Here is a 20,739-nt window from a genome sequence, read left to right as displayed (position 1 = left end):
GTTTCCAAAGCGGTCTCACACGTTCTCCCGACAGTCACACACTGGCCTCCTCTCTCTCTGCCTGTGTGATTTCCCTTCCCATCATCTCTGTTTCACCTTTTTGCCCTCACCACTACTTTCTTACTATTCAAGTGCCTCAGAGTCTCCTATCCATTTTCCCAAACTGCTCTTTTTCTTCCTTTTAATAGCTCTTCTTTACAAGTATTCATTATAGGCTGTGCTTTCTGGTGTTTCTCCTGTTTCTCTGCACATTGCTGAGTGATACTAACCCAGGCTACGCTGTATGAACTAACAGCCACCGTCTCCTAGCAAAATGTATTCCAGCATGCTACATACTTCATTTGTGAAAATTCACAAGTTATGGAAAAAGTAAAATGCCAAGAAAGTTTTTCGCAGCTCCCTCTGGCCAACACCGTCTTTCTGAAAGGCTCAAACCCAGCAGAAACCCCAAACTTCAAGAGCCTTGGCACACACTTGGAGCTTTCTCCTCTTTCTGCAGCGTGTGACATAATGGTTGACATTGAAAGGCCAGCATACTTATCTTGAGATTTGACGATCTTCCTCCGTGTGGACTTCAGAATTCAAATGTTTCTGTACTCCCTTATCTGACACGTTATTCTTTCTCACATTCCTGTTATTTATATGGGTGCGCGGGCAGAGTGGGTTAGCCAAAATCATTTATGGAAATGTATGCTGCTTAGTTTTCAAAAAGATTGTATTTTAGCTATCCTTATTTCAGATCACAGCACACAGGCTATCATTTAAAACTTGCAAATACTCAGAGAAATAGGGATAGCTCAGCTAGGTCTGGTAGTAAAGGTGGTGTCTCTAGCACAGACTGCGTAAATGTTACACGCGAGCGTGAAAACACGTATAGGATTTGCAAAACGTATAAGCACTTTCAAAAACCCTCACATCTGAAAATATCAGATGTTCTTCCTAAAGGGAAGCTAGAGTGACACAGAGAGAAGCTGTTTCCTAATCAGGTGCTGCCCGTACCCAAGCAGGGTAATCTAATTTGCAAGTAGGTGACCCATATGTCTGGACGTACCTGATTATTTATTCAACTAATCAAATTATACTGTGTCATTTGATGATAGGATGTACACAGTGCTGACACGATGTTATTTTTTGTCACCAGATAAGGGGAATTGATTCTAATCTGTATTACTTTTGTTAGTCATCAACTCTTACACGTAGACCTGCCAAGGGAAGCACGAATGCGTTTTGTGAAGCTCAATAGCACACATATCATTAGGTCATAGCGAAGATATGTATTGTTGAACAAAAAAAAACCCAGCGACCATCCTAATTCGATCAACAACTTCCACGCTCTAGCAGCTGAAGGGTGAAAGCACCCTTCCACCCCTCTCCCACCAGCCCGCGTGATGCACTTGCCCATTTTCACCTCTTCATTTTCTTCCTGCTGTCATCGTCTGGTTTTAGGGAGAGACCACCGCACGTCGGACTGCGTCTGCTGAGACACCTCGCCTCTTGCTATCCCCAAAAGCATCCAAACCTTACGAACACCCTCTCTTCCCCCGTGTGCACTTGCGATGCCTGTTTCATAATTACTTTCCAGTTGTCTGTCATAACCCGGACAAAAGGCTCTTTTTAAAATTTATTTACGTATTTATTGACTGATACCACCCTCTGACAAGGCCTGCCACAAAGGTCAGTGAACATGCTCCCCGGACACCCACGGGGGGGGGGTGTCTGTGTGACCTGATGGGGAGCGGGTGCTCAGGCCCCAACAAATCTCGCAATTTGTCACATCCTCCCCCCCCTCCCCCCCTCGTTTTTTTTTCGATGACCCAGTAGGTGACTTCCGTGGGGAGGAGCGGAGAGAGAGGGCGCTGAAGACTTCGTGGGAAGGAGGAAGGCTTTTTTAAAAGCTTTAAAATACACAATTACGAGGGGATGGGCGTGCGACGACAGTAATCGCTGCCGCTGTTGCTCGCACGGGCAGGGGGCTCTGGCCTCCCTACCGCGGTGCCAGGGGGGCCCTCGCTGCCACCCCCGTGACCTTTTCCGCACCACGGCCACGGGTGGGAGCTCCGCTGCCCCGCCGCACCGAGGAACGGCTCCCGGGGGGGGCGGCGGACCTGCGGCTGCCCGGGCCGGGGGGGGGGGTGTCGAGGGGAGGCAGGGCGAAATCTTCCAAGCCACGAGAAGCTGGCGGCACCGGAGCGGGGCCCCGGGGGAGGGGCCAGAGTCGCCTCTGCCCCACGCCTGTCCGCGACGGGCGGGCGGCGCGTCCCGAGGAGCTCCCGCGGCTCGGCCCGGCTCGTCCCTCGGGGTCCGCCCAGCGCTGCCCCCCGGCCCCGCTCCCCCCCCCCCCCCGAAGGGTGCCCATGGTGGGAAGGGTCTGCTCCGCGGGGCGCTGGACGGGGAAACCCCAAACTTCAGCGGCCGGGACCCCTTTCCTTCCCCTCCCCCCCCTCTCCTGAAACCGCAAACTTGCTCCGCAATGGCACCGCGCCCCGGCGGCGGGTCCGACCGGCCCGTGACACGCGGTCAGCTTGCGGGGAGGGAAACCTTCCCCGGCCCCGATGGCCCCCGGGGGGGGGGGGTCGCGTCCTGCCTCCCCTCTCCCCAGCCTTCATCCTCCCGGTGCACGCGCTAACGCGACCCCGCGCCGGTGCTGCGGAGGGGGACGGCGCAGGCAACGCCGCTAATTTCAGGCAATATACGCGTGGATTACGCGCTTTTTTTTCTGCCCCACCCGAGAGATATCGCACGTTAAGCATCGACCCAAACGCCGGCGGCTCGTTTCTGAGCCTGCTTTTTTTTCCCGTGGAGCGCTCCCCCTCCTTGTTGTTTTTTTTCCTTTTTTTTTAACGCATCACCAGGTGGCCTGGGAATTAACGACGGATCGCTGCGTGGGAGAGAAAGTGAGGGGACGGCTTGTTAGTGCCTACTCTGCCCAAGGAAAATGCCGCCTGATCCCGCTCCGGCCGCGGCTGCAGCTCACACCTCGCTGCACTCACCGCAGGCCGCCTCGCTTGGGGGGGTGACGGGGTAGGGGGCGACCCGAGCATGGTATCACGCCGGGCCTCCTCCGCACTGGATTCCCCTCCTTCAGGAGAGCGGGGCTGCAAAGCGTGATCATTGACTTCGGTGCTCACAGTGCGGTTTCCTTTTGGAGGAGGTTGAACGGGTTTTTCCTTCACCTTTTATTTTTTTTTTTTTTTAATGATCTGTCCGGATGACATTCCCCGTTCCGCTCGCCCCCGCGGCGTACACGCGCGCACACACGCACACCCCTTTTCTTCTCATCATCAGCAAATAAAGATTAGGTGGGCAGATTATAGAAAGCGTTTTCAGCCCTCTGCTGATCTTTATTCCAGGGCCTTTGTGATGATATTGATGATGATGATGGTCAAGCGGACAGTTTGATTTTTGTGTTCGGAGCTAGTTATAAAGAATCAATATTATATCAAGGGGTAACTTTCGTGATAAAGGACTTTAACCACTCCAGCTATTCATCATAAGTCTGTAGCAAGCAGATAGGTCAAAAGAAATTATATTGCACTAAAGAGTGTGTCTTCTTATCTCTCCCATACCAGGGGAATAAGGGACAAGCCGATCGATACAGTAGCTGCTGTATACTTCTTGCAATTATCAATAGCTGATTTCGTCTTTTGAGGCCTGCATCTATTAATACAAACTAATAATAATCTCCTGAGCATATCTGTAGCCAAGGGGATGGAAGTTTTTATACCTGACGGCACTATTTATACAGCCGGAGTCGGTGAACAACGTTACACCGTCTGCGTGTGCCTGTGTTTGTGTGTGTGGTATGCACGCATATGTGCACACACACTTTAATATTCCTCTCACTTGTCATTTGCGGGAGCATACAGATTTTTGCAAAGGGGCTAAAAGCCCTGATTTTACACACACGCTGTGTTCCTACCTGTACTTCCCGGGGTCTGTGCTGACAGACACGCGTCGCAGTACAGACACGTACAGCACCTACGCATGTGTACATGTGCACGATATCTATGTGTGAGCTTAAATGTATGTTGCCTTGATAATATCCCCACCACTATGTGTATTACAAATATTCCACAAAGCATTTAAAATTGTTGGTTAAATGAATATATCATCTGTTTAAGAGCAGAAGTGGGTGGTGACTGGAGTTTGCTGAGTGTGAACACAAGCTTTTGTGCATATGAACTGATGTTTACTCAGAACCAAGGGTGGCATGATATTAAATAAAAGGAAGGGTAACTTAAATATTTCAGGCAAAACATTTAGGCTTGGCTGTGCTGTAGATCAGTTTTATAAATCTTGTGGCAGGGCTAGTCGCCTTCCACAAAAAAAAAAAATTGTAATAGAACAGAAACATCTTTATAATTGACATTTGACATGCTGTTTGGGTTAGGCTGTGGTAGACCAAGCACAGATTTCCCTCTGATGGAAACATTTATCATCATGATTGCTGCAGAGTGGCAGGTGGTGTTATCAATTACCTCTTCTTACCAATAATAATATTAGTATGGTAATATCTTTGCTCGTGTGAGAACGAATTAGCGGTCAGTCGTCGCAAGCCTTGAACAGACGAAAACGTACCGGATTTAACCCCAGGGTCCTCAGACAGAAGTTGCGGTCCAGAGAGGGGGTGGGAAGATGGTACTTCAGCTTGCCAGGCAGAGTAGGAGACGAGAGAAAACAAAGCCCAAACGATCGCACGCCCCTTCGAAGAAAGTTGCTGAGCAAAAATGACAGCCACCCAAGGCAGCAGACGGGTTGCACGGAACATCAGCTCCATCTTACTCGGGAGCTGCGCTGGGCTAGAGAACGGCCGCCCGGCACCAGGAGCAGGGCAGAGAGCAGTGCTCACACCCGGTCCGCGGAGCCGGGGCCGTCGAGCCGCTTTCGGAAGGTTTTTACTAATCCTGGGCGAGGATAAAAACCAAAGCCAAGGCGCAGCCGACTGCCCCGTTACCGCACAAAGCGCGGTGCTGGCAAGTGGCATCATGGAGCAGGCAGAACACTCGCCTGTCCTTCCGACGATGCAGGCAGCGCCGCGAAGGAAGGCGACAATTAACGCAGTCGATTTAATTACGAAGCGACTTTTTGCTTTCCAGTCACCGGTTACAGGGCTCCAGCGGCCCCGCGCACCACCCCCGCGGGGGCGCGCAGATTTGCGCGGGTGAGCGGCTCCCTCCCCGCAGCCCAACTTCAGCGAACGCATCCTCACACACACACACACCCCCCTCAAGTCAGGAAGATTAATTAAAAGGTCCGTGGAAAACTCTGCGGTGTAACGGGGAGCCTTGGGGGGATAGGGGGGGACCAGAGGCCGGAGGAGACGCGTATCACTTCATAACTTTCCACTCGCCTCCCCAGCCCTCGGCAACCTCAGGGTTTTTCACGCAGCGCGGGTGGAAAGTTTCCCCCGGGGCGATTCGCGGGGCCGGGGGGAGCGGGGGGGGGTCAAGGGGGGCAGCGGTAACGGGCTCCGTGAGCCCCGCGCATCGCGGCGGGTTTTTTCTCCGATAGAAAAAAAGCGGGAAGGAGAAGGGCGTAAGGGAAAAGAAAACCATAAAACGTATCACTTGTAACCCTAGAATATGTTAATGCCGAGAGATACAAATCTGGTAATTATGCCTTTCTTGCCTGTTGTGCTCTCCATTGTTCATTAAACATTAAAGACGGGATTATTCAATTTTCCACTTAAAGATTCTCTCACGTTCCGCAAAATCATCTTAATTTTCAATCATTTTACTTTTTGCAAAGGACAAAGTTTTGTTTTCGTATCGCTGTCAATGAGAACTGCCTTTTTTCTTTTTTCCTTTTTTTTTTTTTTTTTTTTTAATTTCCACATCGCGCTGTAAGCAAGGCATTTTCAGACCGCCCTTCGAGAAACGGTCCGCTGCTGAGGGGAACGGGCAGGCACCGAGCAACAGAAAACGCCAAAGTTGGGGGGGGGGGGGGGGAATGTTGCCCGAGCAACTGCAACAAATCCTTTCAAAAGGTGACCGGGGGAAAACCGGCGCGTTTCTGGTACCGCTGCGGGTGGGGAAAAAATGCCGGGGGGGGTTAAAGCGCGTCCTCAGTCCTTCCAGGAGAGTGTTTCGGGCACGGGGGGTGGCTGAGTCCCTTCGCCCAACGCCGGTCGGAGACACGGACCGCTCCGCTTTGGGGGAGCATCCCCGGCCGCAGTCCCCCGCTGTCACCCGCGCTCTGCCCCGGCGCGTCGCCGCCGACACACGGGCACACGAGTGGGACCTTGTTCGTCTGCGCCGGCGGCGATAAACCCCTACTTCTGACAGGGGAAAAAAAAAAACAACAAAACAAAACAAAAAAAACCAAAAAAACCCCAAAAACAAACCCATGCTCAAATATCGGGCTCGCCCCCTCTGATGCGGGAAATGACCGTACCTAAGTTTATAACTCTCCATGAGTTGCGGGGTTTCTCCCCGCGCGTTCCCCTCCCACTTCACACCAGAAAATTACACCAGATTTCAGCCACCACGTTCGTCTCCGGATATTTTAGACGAGAACCCTCTCGGCGCGACCAAACTTTCAGCAGGGATGGACGCGCGGAGAGAAGATGCGTTAGAGTTTATAGCCAGTAAATAGTTTTTCTTTTTTAATTACAAAGCGGGCGACCACTGCGAGGGGTCTGGCGTAGGCAGCTCGCTAAACGAAAGAGAGAAAAGCACACTCCTCTCATAACTCAGAGGCTTTGATTCGGCGCTTCGGGGCTGCTCCCCTCAAGGGTCGTGCGCATTCCCAACGAACGGGGGTTCCCAGCCGCGGAAGGTACGCGCGTCCGCAAACGAGCCCGGGGTGGCCTTCGACTTCTTATCGGTTCGCCCACCGGCGTAAAAAGCGGGGGGTAAACAGCAAGCCCCCCCCCCAGCCGCAGTACCGGCAGGGAAAGTTTAGGCAGGTGAGGCTCCCAGAGAAGCCCGGGTCGGTGTGTTTTAAGGGCTAGGGCTGGATTAGGCGGGGGTGGGGGTATCAGGAGGAAATCCCTTTCGCTCATCCCTGTACGCGAAGATGCCTGCCGCCCCCCCGCCCCCGCGCAGCGCCCGGCGGAGCGGCCGCTCCGCCGGGTGCTGCGCGGGGGCGGGGGGGCGGCGGAGGGGAGCGGGGACCGACCCGCAACTAACTAAGGGTGGGGGGGAAAAATTTTAAAAAGGCAAAACGCCCCCCCAAACAAAACAGCGAAGGGGGTGGCGGGGACCGCCGGAGGGGACCCCCGCCCCCGAAACCGCAGAGGCGCGTGCGAGCGGTGCGCGGTCCCTGCTCGGAGCCGGGGGAGGGGGCTGGACATGCTGGGCGGCTGCGGCGGGGCCGCTCGCCTCCCCGGGGGGGGGGGGGGGGACGGGACACGGAATGGGAAGGAGAGGGGGGGAGGCTCGACCCGGCTCCCCGGCAACTTGTAACACGATCGACGTGGGGGGGACGGGGAGGGAGAGATCTCACCTTCCCCCCCTCCTCACTTTTACAAAAAAAAAAAAAGGGGGGGGGGGGGGGGGCTGCTAGGAGAAAAGCCGGTGCTGGGAAAGTGCGTGTAGAGAGGGAGGCTCGGCGGCGGCGGGGAGCGGATCAGGGTGCGGGGCTGGGGACAGCCCCGGCGGCAGCCCCGGAGGCGGAGGAGGAGGAGGAGAGTAGGAGGAGCCGCCGTCTGACCCGCACCGCTCCCAAACTCGAAAGTTTTAATCTGCCCGAAAATCTCCAACGGCGGCCGCGGGTGCGCGGAGCGGAGGCACCGAGCCGGGGGGGACCTGCCGAGGGGGAGGGGGGGGGAAATCGCCCCCGCGACGACAACCAGCAGCCGCCCCCCGCCCCTCCCCCCCCCCCCGCAAAACCTGCGAGAGGATCGATACCATTTGCTGGAGACCGAGGACTTGCTCGTCCGCGCACACGCGAGACCGCTGTCATTAGCTCGCACGACACACGGCAGAGCCGGGGAGGGGGGGGGGGGGAGTGAGGAGTGTCACAAAAAGTCATTACAACCTGGGAGAGAGGGGGAGAAGGAAAGAAAAAAAACTTCCTACCCATGGACAAGAGGAAGTGACCGCCACCGCCACCGGGGAGTCTCTGCGGGGAGAGAGGAGCTGCCGGACAAAGCAGAAGGGAGGAGAGGCGAAAGGCAAAGCGGCCCCCTGTCCGCGGCGGGTGCGGTGCGGTGCGGGCGCGTCGGAGAGCGGAGAGAACAAAAGTCAGCCGGGGAGACGGACAAGGAGACGGGGTGGAGGAAGAGCTGAAGACCAGCATGTGAGGATCAAGGGGAGAGAAGAGCAGAGCCACACACGCGCAGCGAACAGAAAAAGAAAGAGAGCGCACAAAAAGTTTCTTTTCCTCCTGGAAAGAAATTACTCGCGGGCGCGCAGAAATCAGATGATGCCTTGCCGACCAACTCCTGGGAAAGAAAGAAGAGAGCAAGAGAGAGGAGGACGCAGTGTGATGTGAAGAAAGAAGAAAAAAAAAAAAACACCAAGAAAAAAAAAACAACAACAACAACACAAAAGAAGCAGGAGGCAGAAAAGCAAGTAAAGCGAGCCGAAGAAAGCGGAGCGAAAGAAACTGAGAGCCGGGGAGGGGGTGTGTGGGGGGAAGAAGAGACAGAAAAGCGAAGACCGTGACCTCCCCCAACAAGTGAACCTTGCACGTATGCGGTGTAAAGTGCGCGCAAAACAGAGCCCTCCTGCGCGGCGGTGCGTGTGCGCGCCGGGGCCGGGCAGCCGCGTCGTTCTGCGGAGCGGGGCGGCTAATTGCGGAGCCCCGTCCTTCATTTACATATGCAGCCCGGAGCCCGCTGGAGCCGCGCCAATCCGCGCTCGCCCCCGGCACCATTAATCGCCATGCATTATTCACAACCGTAATTACGGAGCCCCGTGCGCGCTCCCGCGCAGCCGCCGCACCGCACCGCGCACCGCACCGCACCCGCCCGTCGGAGCCCCCGCTCGCTCACCCGCTCGCTCCCGGCTTGGCTGGCTGCTTAGCGCTGCCCTTTTTTCTCTTTTTCTTTTTTTTTTTTTGTTGGTTGGTTGCCTTTTCTGTTGTTGTTTGGTTCGGTTTGTTTTGCAACTCGACTTTTATTTGCGAACAGTTATTTCCAGCCCCCCCCCTCCCGGACTCCCCCCCCCCCTCTTCCACGTCGCTGATGCCTCTGCAAAAAGCAGAGTCGCGACGGCTCGGCTAGCAGCATGTCTCGTCGGAAGCAAGCGAAACCCCAGCATCTCAAGTCGGACGAAGAGCTGCAAGCGGAGGTAGTTTCCGAGCACGGTAAGAGCTCCCGGCGCCGCTTCCTCCTGCTCTCCCTCTCCTTTTGTGAGCGCGTTTCGGATGGAGACGGGTGGATTGATGGTGATGGTGAAGAGGGGAGCGCAGTTACTCCGCGGCGGGAGGATGGGGTTAGGGCGGCTGGGGGAAGAGGCGGCGGGACCGAGAAGTTCGCAGTTCGGCCAAGTTTCTGCAGCCCACCCCCCGGCCGAACCACCCCCTCCCAGCAGCTCCCTCCCGGCCTCCCCAGCGCTTTTATCGCGGCGGGGCTCGGCGGCGGGGCTCGGCCCGCCCTCCCCGCTCACCCGGGCTCGGGCCGCGGCGGCCCCGGAGCAGCGCCTGCCTGCTCCTCCTCCTCCTCCTCGCCGCTGCGCTCCTTCTCTCTGGCTTTTCGGGGTATCCCTTCTCTTCTCCTTCCTGCCGGAGGCTCGGGGCGGGCAGGAGCCATGTTCCCCTCGCCCCCGCCGGCAGCCAAGTTGGGGCGGCCGAGGACGGGTTGCCCTTCCCGGGACTGCGGGGGGGGGGGGGGCATCGCGCCGGCCGGGGGTTGCTGGGTCCCGGGGAAGCCCCTCGGCGGCCGCTGCTGGGGCCTCCTCCTCCTCCCCCCCCCCCCCCCCCCCCCCCGCCGTGTGCCCGACGCTGGCTGCGAGGGGAGGGCGGTTCGGGACGGAGCACCCCCCCCCGCCGTGTGCCCCGGGGACCGTCGCTGGTCGGCGGGCGGGGGACCCCCGGCGGGTGCGGGCAGGGGTGTGCGGGGGCCACGGAGCGGGGTTCGTTATTCTCGAGGAGGTTGAGCAGCAGCTATTCGCCTCCCCCCCCCCACCCCTCCCCCCGGTGCCTTCCCCCCTTCGCCTCCGGTCTCCGCCGCGGCCGTAACGACCGCCGGTGGTGGGGGACACGGGGTGCCGCCGGCAGCCCCCCCCGCGCCGGCCGCAGGCTGCGGGGAAGGGGGATTTTTCTGGCCCATCCGCCATTCCTCGCTCCCCCCCCACCCGCAGCCACACGCACGCTGGCTGCTAGCGAACAAGTGTCCACAGCCGGGAGGGTTCGGGCTGGAGTCGCTCCTGCTTTCCACTTTGCTGTAATTTTTTATTTTTTTTGTTTTCCGAGAAGAGGGCTGCAGGGGTGGATTTTTCCTTCCTTTTTTTTTCTTTCAATTTTTTTTAGTTTTAATTTCCTTACTGGTCCTGGTCATTGCAGCGTGCAAAGGCGTGCCCCAGCCCACGCTCACTTCTCCTGGGCTGAGTTGGGAGCTTCCACTCGAAAGTTTTTCTTTTCCTCTTCGCGTAGAGCCCTCTGCTTGCTTAGTTTCTCGCGTAACCAAGCGGGAGCCCCCCATGTACTCCGCTTTCTGCGTAGGCCCCTCGCTCCGCTGTTTTATCCCCCTTCTCCCTCCCTTCCAAAAGAAAAAAAAAAGTCATTCTCCTGCTTCGAAACTATAATGAACTTTTAAGTATTCTCCTGCTTCGAAACTATAATGAACTTTTAAGTTCCGTCTGCGGGGAGTAGAAAGGCAGCAAAGTTGAAGCCTGAGGAGGGTTTTGACCATTGTATCTGAACTTTACAGCCCTGAAGCTTAAGGCAGCGTGAATCCACTCCATCAGGTTAAAACATCTGTCAGGCTGGCAAATCGTTAAAGCCTCCTGCTCCTTCCCAGGGCGTTTGGGGAGCCGGGGAGCGGGTCCCACACCGGCCAGGGCTGCTGAGGGGGCTGCTGCCACTGCTCCAGCAAAGCCCACCTGGGTGTTGGCAATAGCAGTTACAGAGAGAAATGCTTCCTTCTCTCACAGCAGAGAAGCAAAGCGGCGCGTCTTCAAAATTGAATTTTTCCGTAGGAAACAGTAGTCGTGTACAATAAATTAATACAGGCAAGCAGATGAGAATTAGTATTTTATGGGGTAAACAAGATTTTTTGAGCCCAGTCTCCGCTGGGGTGGGTTCTAGGTCTCAGAATTTATCGCTAGCGTTATAAACTTTCACATGCTCTCAATCCATTTCCAGACAGAAAAATAAAACCCCACTGCTTCATTATGACACTCCTGGCCAGTTAATAAATTGAAAAAAAATTGTCAAACTAGGTTTTTGTTTTGTTTTGTGAATCTTATCTATGTAGCCATGTCACCCGAGATTAGAACAAGAGATATGCTAAAAAGAAACGCTTGCATATGGTGGGTAGATTAAGGACAAAGAATCTTTTTGTCATGGAAATGTTTTTTTTTTCCCCCCTTTTTTGGGGGTTTTTGTTTTGTTTACTTCATCACATAGAATTTCTCACACTTGGTTTGTTTTGTATTGCCCTCAATGACTACATGATCAAATGAATGGATTTATTTCTGCCGAATGAGAAAGACAGTCTTTCCATCAAAAGGACTACATTGCATCCCAGTGAGGAATTTTAAAGCGTTATTATTGTGGTCCCTGAATAGCACAAAATCGGCTTTCACAGCAGCCCTAAAATGCAACAATGTAAATACTTTTCAGCCTCAGAAGGCTGTTATCAAAATGTGCTATGTTTCCTTTTATTAAAACATATTTTAATTAATATAGTGAAACCCTTCATAGTTAACAATTAACAAGCTAAAGCAGTGCTGCTGGGTTTGCACTTTCATTTGAGAAATGTGGACGAGGTGGAGACAGGATACAGGAGAGGTATCTAGTGCACATTAGTGTAACGTAAATCATTTACACGTTATATTAGGAAGCCTAACAATTGCTACACTGAAAGCAATTTTATAGGCCAGATATAATGAGCGCTCCAGATCTCATGGATTAAAACAGTTCTTGTCAAGTCAGTGTTCTTCGTTTCTGGCCACAGCTGTAATCGAGATATTGCTACAGTTCCTGAGCATCTTTTGCAACAGGCCAAAAATAGTTTGCACAGTGCAAGAATATTTGTCGTTTTTAGAAAGCAAACTGTTTAAGCAGTATTATTTGGTACGTGTAGCCTTTTCACTAATTGGCTGTTTATCTTCCAAGGTGGAAGTTGCTGTTAACACAAGATTAAGCAAATGAAGCTTATTATTTATTTACTGAAATCGCGTTTGATATCACCTCGAAACAGGTTTTATGAAGTGGAGCATTTAAAAATGAACGTCCCATGAACGTAACCCTGGGACTGAAGGGGCATTCGTAGTGGCAGAGAGCAGCCTGGCAGTTTGGGGAGCAGGATGGAAGATAAACGTTTAGGCCAGATTTGAAGTTGCCTGGTCTCGCCATAACTTTCGTGCTAACGTCACCCCAGAAGTTTTAGGATTGGAACAAATAATTTTACAGCCAGCGTGGGCTACAGCAGAACACAACTGGGTGCAGACACGGCAGTGTCATGACGGTGAGACGCTGTTGGCAATCTGAAGATAATTAGTAATGTCACCAACTACAGATTTACACCCAGAATTGTTGGAAATTATTTGTCAAAAGCGAAATACTAAAAACACATTTTTTTAACAATTTTGAAAAGAAGTGTTAACAAACAGCTGATGATGATATGTTACTTGAGTAATTGCACTGTAGCAGAGTGAACAAAAGACAGCTATTAAAAAAATCCACTTTGAGGTTACTAAAGTAGAAGATACAACAGAAATAATTTAAAACCAGCAGCAGCAGGACTCAAACGACTGCCTGTAGAATACAGCAACCTGTTTCTTGGTGAACATCAAGCATTGTAATAGCTGGAATTACATTTCTAATACGCTTGCCTGATTCAACAGATTACAAACAAATCAGAATTATGCACATGCTTCAACTCCAAGTAATTTTTATATTAAATCACAGATATAGCATTTGTATTTTTAAAGTAGGGGTAATAAAAGAGGGTTTTTGTGATGCTGGAAAGTGATCCTTAGAGAGTGCAAAGCGAGATTCAGGGAATGGGTGATGACAAATGATGCCTTGGAGTTTTTCATGCAAAGTTTCTGGCAAGATGTATCGTTGTTTCGACTGAGGTGGAAAGGATACCTCGCAGTGAACTGTGCAGTGACAGTTTTCTAATGTGCCTTTTGCAATCATTTTTTTAAGCATCGGACCTGTTCTCCCCCCCCCCCCCCCTCCCTCCAATACATACGACATAAATGGATCTTTTTCATCCTGGTGAAGCAGCGTTGGGCTGTGCAGTTTTGAGCAGTTGGTGACTGCGCTCGGTGTTCTGGAGCATGTACACAGACACACATGCTCTGCTACGGCAGCCACGCAGTTTGCAGAGGAGCAGCCAGCTTCATGGGAGCGTGTTCACCCCTATCTGCATATGCAGAGGGTAAAAACACATTTTGGAGGGGTATTCCTGCGTACAAAAGAGGTTATTCCACATCGGTTAGACACTATTGCCTTTAACACTTGAGAAGTCACAAGCAGCTGTCAGTAAACATAAAACTTGGGTGATTTTTGCAAATGTTTGTTCTGAGGCAGCTGTAGGAGAAGGCTTTTTGTTTTGGAAAATAAAGGCCAAATAAGCGTTGCTGTGAATTGTGCCTTTGATAAGAAACGGTAATTGAAACTTTACATAAACAGTTCTGCTGTCACGGTAGAGACGTAACATTCAAACTATGTAACATCTGTATTTGTATAATTTTTAAAATATTTTGTTTTGAACTGTGTTAACAATAGGAAAATATTTGGAGCAAGAAGGAAACTACAACCATCAGCCAGTCTGCTGATGTATGTATAACAACGAAAGCAGACAAAACTGGGTCAGATTTTATCTGGTGGTGCTGATCTCGAGGAAGGCTTACCATCTCCTGAGGTAGATGTTAAGGCTCTTTTTTTGGAGTGCGAGGGAGGAAATTTTGAAAGGTGTTGGTTTAAATTATGTGTAATTAAGCTATTAATATGCATACATTTAGAGTTGAGAATTACTTCTCCTTGCCTAAGAAAGAGGAAAAACTACAATTAAAAAAAAATGGGTGGCAGTTAAAAAGAAAGAGTAAAAATAAAGACATTAATAATGAGTATTAGTGCCATTTCTGAAAAACAGTGTGAGTCCTGGGCAGATTTTCTGGATATCTTTCCTTCACTTGATTTGTTGACTGCTCAGCCAGGACAGGCATATCTGCTGACTATCCATCAGTCAGGACATGAGTCCATCACTTTTGCTGATAATAAACCAGGTCTGGCATGACATTAATATTGACACATTTTCCAAAACAAAGCATGTAAAAATGATTTCTTTCATAATATTGCATTTGTAAAATGAGAGTAATTTGCTGTATTTTTTTTCAGAGGAAGCGTGAGTAAATCTAGTTCCACCAGTAAATTTGTATTGAATTGTACATTTCGATGTAAAGGGCCAAAAATCCTCCTTCCATTACCCTCTTAAAATTTCCCACTAAATGTAGTGAAGGTTTTCCATTAATTAAAAAAAAAAGGGGAATTTAGGCCAAAATACACTTTTAGGAGCTGGTTCAGTTACAGGGCTCTTGGACATAGAGTACATTTCTTCTTATCAGGGAAAACCACTTCAAAATTGGGAAAGCCAGGAAAAGAATTGTTTGAAAGGCTGATAGAAAACCATAATGCAACACATTTAAAAAATACGTTTTAGGTTGTAAAGTGAAAAGATGGTGGACTGAAGAGTGAGGTCCTTAGCATTTCCGTGCTGTAGTTAGGGTACACAAAGTGAGCACACTTGAACAACATTTATTCCGGGGTAAGCTAAAGCTTTAAAAGGAGCCCTTGTGAAACTCTCATTGCCAGTCTCTGATACTGGTTCCCCCCCTGCTCCTTTCACCACCACCCCCCCAAAATTCAGACCCTGTCACTGGTTGGAAAAGAAACTCGACAGAATCTCGAAACTTTGGACACAGAGAGTGAGGCCCACCGAAATAATCTGGGAAGGCTGTTGACCTCCTCCGGGGTGTGGGCGCAGGGGCCACGAGTGGGTGGGTGGGTGGGTGGGTAGGCGGGTGGGTGCTGCTGCAGGAGCTCAGCCGGCGGCCCGGGAGAAGGTGGGACTGCAGAGAGCCAGAGAGCTTCCCCGGGACTCTCCCTGAGGGTGGGTAGTTAGAAGTGCTTTGACAAGGCTTGCTGATTTAACCTTTGCCTGCTTTGCCCTGCTAGGGGTGGCCACTAGATGTCAAGCTCATAATACAATTAGTCCATCTGTGCGGTTGACCTTGGCAGCACGGCTCACCACTGTTCTGTGAAGTGTTAACACTGAATTTGAGTGTTAACTGGAGATCCCTCGGAGTCTGCTGCATGCTGTACAGCTTATCGAATGCCCATCTAGTTCAGCACAAGTGTTTACAGTTCTTACAGAAGGAAAAAGGTTTCCTTTTGTGAAGCCCAGCATCTTGAGCTGCTTAATTAACCCCGCAGGTGCTGCCGTAGGTTTGTTTCAGTTAATCAAAGCTGACTTGCCATTCGGTGTTTCAGGAGGTGCCTTCTCCTGGTGCCATTTGATAATTTTATCATTTTGTTGATGGGATAATGCCTCCAAAGCTGGAAATGGTGAAAGCTAAAGGATTTGTTTAGGTCTTTCTGCACTTTGCTATCCTGTGTGATGCTGCAGCGTGCAGAACGGTGAATGAGTAAAATGACTGAGCTGCACAACTGGCATCGAACCACTCCGGATTTGCTCTTTCAAGCACTCCCACGTGCGAGTAATTTTACTCAAAGGAGTAGTGCCATTGAGTCCAGTATTTGTAAGTTCAGTTTTGACGGGCTGAGGAGATGCAGGATTTGGTCCTCACATTGGCTTCTCTTACCGTGAGCCTCCAAACACAGATGCGGCTGTGTTGCTGTGGTTGTTCAGAGGGTGGCTGGGTTCATTCTGCAGGCTGAGTTACGTCGTTTAAGATGTAGCTAGTTATATACTTTTCAAAATAGGAAAGCTATGCAGAATCTAGTCTTCTGCTTCTTTCTTCTAGCTGATTTGGTTTGCTCTGTTTTTTCTGTGTCTTTTCTATATCAGCTACATTAGAAGTATTGACCTCGATTTTTTTTTTAGGATTCCCAATAAAACTCGATGCCGAATAAACTTAGTTCCCACAAACATCAGCATATTTGTACACAACCTGACATTAGTGTATGGATGCCGTAACGGCCAGCCGAATAGCTGTTTACGTGATTTTGAAAAGCAGAACGCAGCTCTTCTTTAATGCCGTATCTTGCGCAAATATTCCAAATAATTTGTGAAGCTTGCATCTGTTCCACATCTGCGTACATGTAGAAAGGCACCAGTGCTGGAGATAACGAAGAGCCTCCCTGCGCAGATTAGAAACTGCAAATGTTTTGAGCAGAGCACAGTTCGTGCCTGTGCCACAGGTGGCTGTGACTTAACAAATTCTGAGATTTCGGCTACCGAACAGAGCAAACCGAGTGTGCCGGGTCAGTACCGGGTTTTGCATAGCAAGAGTGCCCTCTACTGTTCAAATCCATGCTAACAGCTTTTGTGGCCTGAGAAAAAGGACAGAAAATTTTTCTATTGAGTCTGGAATTTCTTCTACATTGTTAAACACAGCAGGGGTCTCTATTTGTCTCCTCCTGTTTCACAGCTGGGGCTCAGTATGTGATAATTCATCTTTCTTTATGGGATTCAAAGCTATCATAAAGAGTTAAAAAGAATTAATTTGCAAGAAAATAAACGTGTTCTAACAATTTAAGAAAACTTTCCTTAAAAGCTCCTTCAATTCTAAGATATGATAAAGCTAAGGGAAAAGTAATACTGTTCTCCTGAAGGACCAATACGTTGTTACCAGGCTACTGTTTCCAAATAAGCATAATTTTGAAAACAAATTTTTGTGGGTTTTTTAATATATTTTCTTACTTTATTCAAATTGGGCTTGGGGAAAAATAAGTTTGTGTATTCTGATAGTACAAGTAGTAAATAATTGCCCTGTGTCAGTGCGCTATGCTCAGAGTTTTATTGATAGTATTACTTGTTTAAATATACAAAAATGCTGTGAGCTGCCCCTTGAGATGATTATTGGATTTGCATGTGACAGCGTTTTATACATCTGTCTTCATAGTTAGCAGACATTTTACCTTTAGCTGTTGTTAACAAACACAGTTTTTTCTGAAACTTCTTCACAGTTCATGCACTGCTTCTCAGTGGAAGAGCAGTGTTGCTTTTTCTTCCTGAAAGAAATTCCTACGTTTAGAAAATAATAATTGTCTCGGTTATGCAGCTCTGAATGTGGAAATAATAGTAATTCATACAACACTTTTCCATGCTTTCATTTGTATTGTTGCATATAGTCTAAAAGGAAGCTTCAGAAAATATTTTACTCGCCCGTTGATTGGATTCCTTTACAAGACCCTTTTGTGTGAATGCATCAGGAGGGCGCAAGCGATTTGGAACAGATGACGGCCTAGAAAACATTGATTCTCCTGCCTGATTTTATCAAAGTGTCTTACGAATCGTACATAATTTGAGGATTCTGTGATACAGAGGAACAAAACAGAACAAAATACTGAAATGTCAGAGAACATCTGAGTGTAATAGTCCTTATATAATATAATTGAAAAGGCACTTTTCAGGTCATATACATGTACAGAACTAGAGGTGATTTAAGTCGAGACAAAATGAAAAGGTTCTGGAGCAAAGATGAATCATGATGGGGCTTGTTCCAGACTGGAAGCAGTTAGTCCTAAGGAAGGGGGCATTTAGTAAACAGCATACGTTTTCAGAATTCACCTGACCAGAATGTGACGTTTAATTTCGATCTGTTTCACAAAAGTAGACAGCAGGCTTTGTGAAGTGTCTATTTGTGATATTTTCCCTTGCACATCATGCGAGAGGCTTTCCTCTCACACAGGGCAGAAAGACACACACCTGCGATAAAAATTCAGAGCTGGCGAAGCCAGGTTGACAAATCCTGCCTGCGTGCCATCAGAAGCTGGGGCGGTTTTTGTCTCAGCGCGGCACATTTCCCGCCGGTGACCGGAGGACCCGCAGTGCCCTTTCAGCCCTTTCCCTTCCTCTCGGGCGGCAAGGGAGCGGGCCAATGCCATCCTCGCTGCAGCCACGCGTGGCTCCAGCCCGACAGGCCTTTGGTGGGTATGCTCAGGGACGGTGGCGGAGCAAAGCCTCCCGGCCCCTCGTACCTCCCTCATGGAGTCGGCAGAGCACCTAAGCTGCTTCAGGTAGCACCATCCCCAAGCAACTTTCTCAAAACACCTTCATTTGAATTGCTGTGGGGGAATGTGAGGGCCAGACCCCGGTGACGCAAAGTGACAGCCGGCTGCTGGAGACACCGCAGCTCTGCGGGTTGGTACCTGCTTAGCAGCTTGCCCTGGGTACCGCTGGAGAGATGTTGCCGGCAATTTTTCACCTGTTTTCATAGGGTGAGCTGTATGTGCTGTAATTCATCTTGCATCCCGTCGCAGCTTCAGATTGGACCGTTAGCTGTTAGACTGCTAATGAGAAAAAGAAAATAACGGGGAGGTTATTAGTGGCTGAGATCCTGACTGCTTGACAAAACTCGCATTCAACACCTTTTGTGTAACTAAGAACTGCAAAATTCAACCCATGTCTTTAAGCAAGTGCTCGATTAATTCCCCCAAAGTCCTTGAGAATTTTTGCTGCGCCACATCCTCACTGTAATAATAAAAATTATTGTTTCTTATCAGCAAAGAAAGAAAAAAGATCAAATGCTTCAGTCCTTAATGGATTTAATCGCTTTGTGATATATCAGAAAATTAAAGCAAGCTATAAAACATAAGGAAACGTGGAAAAATGCTGTGTTGTCCTGTAATAGGTATATGCTGTAACTAAAATAAAAAAATAATTTTTAGCTTAGTATTTTAACATTTAAAATTTTTAATAATCCACAGTAGCGTTAAAATTTTGGTATTGCTTTCTGTCATTCATAAAGTGACCAAGTTTTAACAAGCAACAAAAATACCCTGTCATGTGGAGGCATATGCTTTTAAGCTTTATTCCCTGTTGAAGTCGGTGAGGACTTACGCTTCAAAAGCAACAATAAATACAGTACCTCAGTGCTTACATATTAATAAGTACTTCTGAAAAGGATGTTAAAAACCTCATTTGTGATATACTGGGGCAATGTACATTTCTCGAGTACACATACACACACACACACACACACATATATATATAAGTATCTATCAGTCGTTATTTTCAGTCTCGCTTTTCCCCCCCAGGAGTGCTTGTTTGGAGCAAGACCAGAGACCGCTGTTTGAGTTACTAGCTCGTACTTTTTCAGTCCTATGAATTTCAGTGGTGTTTCTAATGTGAGTAAAGGCTGCTTGTCTGAGTAGGAGTTGTTGGATTGAGCCCGTAGCCTGTCGCTCTGTGAAGCATCGTAGTAGCCTCGGTGTGCTGTGCAGGGAATGTGCCGTCATCTGTGGCGAAGCAGTGTTTACATCAGTGCCGTCTGTGTCACCTGCTTGCTTAACAGTCCAAGAAGGTGAAGCTTTGAGAGATATTTAACTTGCCTGATTTCTTAAGAAATGCCAAGATAATTTATCCAAAATAGAAAATACTGTGGTGAGGTTCTTTGTATGTCTTCTCTGAAGTTGATTTGGGGGGAAAAACCCTAATGACTCTGTTCCCTCTGCATTGTTCTCTAAAATATTTTTCAAAAAGCAGTCCTTGAATATTTCAAGACAGATGATGAGATGAATGTACTTGGACTGATCATTTGAAAAGCATTCTCACTGTTTTTTAGGCTTGAGAGTCGAGGGGAGGAAGAGTACAAAACAGAGCTGTAGGTCCCCAGTTAGTGTGGACGCAAGCCTGGTCACCCTGAGATAGCCCAGAACCAGCCATTTATTTCATTGCAAACAGGGCTGAGCACTGAGCATCTGAGAAATACCCATACCGCAGTACTCCACTTGTGCTTTTTCACAAGTTGTGATTCAGATGCGACCTGCTGCTGCTTCGAGTTTATGAATTGGTACACTAGACTGGTTATTCTCTTCAAACGCTGAAGAGGTCCACGTTGATACCTGCTGGCAGTGGGCATCAGTAGTTTAGGTTTCTGTTGGAAGCTTATGCATTACAGATGTTAGTTTTTACATATATAGAGCATGAGCCTGTCTTCCAGCGCAGAAAATGACACCTTTGATTGTTTTGATTATAAATACTCACATTTGGCCTTGGTGATTACTGTGCTGTGTCTGAAATTATTAGCTTACTGGTGTTTGATCAACTCGTTCTAGATCAGAGGACAGCCATATTTGAATGGCTGCATTACCAGAATCCGTCAGTAATTACTTAAAACCTTTTGTGCGAGGTTTGTTTAAAGGAAGCTCTCCTTAAACAGAAGAATAGCGATATAGAGATAAAAAGCTGGAAGAGGAGCCACACAGTTTGCAGCTTTTTAGAATCAATCCTCCTTTGCAACCATGCCTTAATAGTAGCACTAGTAGTGGTTGTAGCAATAATAATAATAACAATTACAATAACAATAACAATAATAATAATAATAGTAATAATAATAATAATAGGCAACTCTTAGCAGTTTGCCAAGGTTTGGAAATAAGCACTGGGAAATATTCTCAGTGAAAGCCTTAGGAGAGACGTGGTCCCTACGT

General features: G+C 49.2%; 1 protein-coding gene across 3 annotated transcripts in view; it reads left to right on the top strand.

Moving 5' to 3' along the window:
* The first annotated feature begins 7,624 nt into the window (after positions 1-7,624).
* The window catches only part of SALL3 (spalt like transcription factor 3), a 27,260-nt gene continuing 14,145 nt past the window's right edge, over positions 7,625-20,739 (top strand). For all 3 annotated transcript variants that reach the window (XM_075417053.1, XM_075417052.1, XM_075417055.1), the window contains exon 1: positions 7,625-9,252. In XM_075417053.1, the coding sequence (XP_075273168.1) occupies positions 9,174-9,252 (79 nt within the window). In that variant the 5' untranslated portion in view covers positions 7,625-9,173. The remainder of the gene's footprint in view (positions 9,253-20,739) is intronic.

This window comes from Opisthocomus hoazin, chromosome 3 (genome assembly GCF_030867145.1).
Source record: "Opisthocomus hoazin isolate bOpiHoa1 chromosome 3, bOpiHoa1.hap1, whole genome shotgun sequence".
NCBI classification, from domain to species: domain Eukaryota; kingdom Metazoa; phylum Chordata; class Aves; order Opisthocomiformes; family Opisthocomidae; genus Opisthocomus; species Opisthocomus hoazin.
Note: the sequence above shows the minus strand (reverse complement) of the source record. Positions and strands in the feature narration are given on the sequence as shown.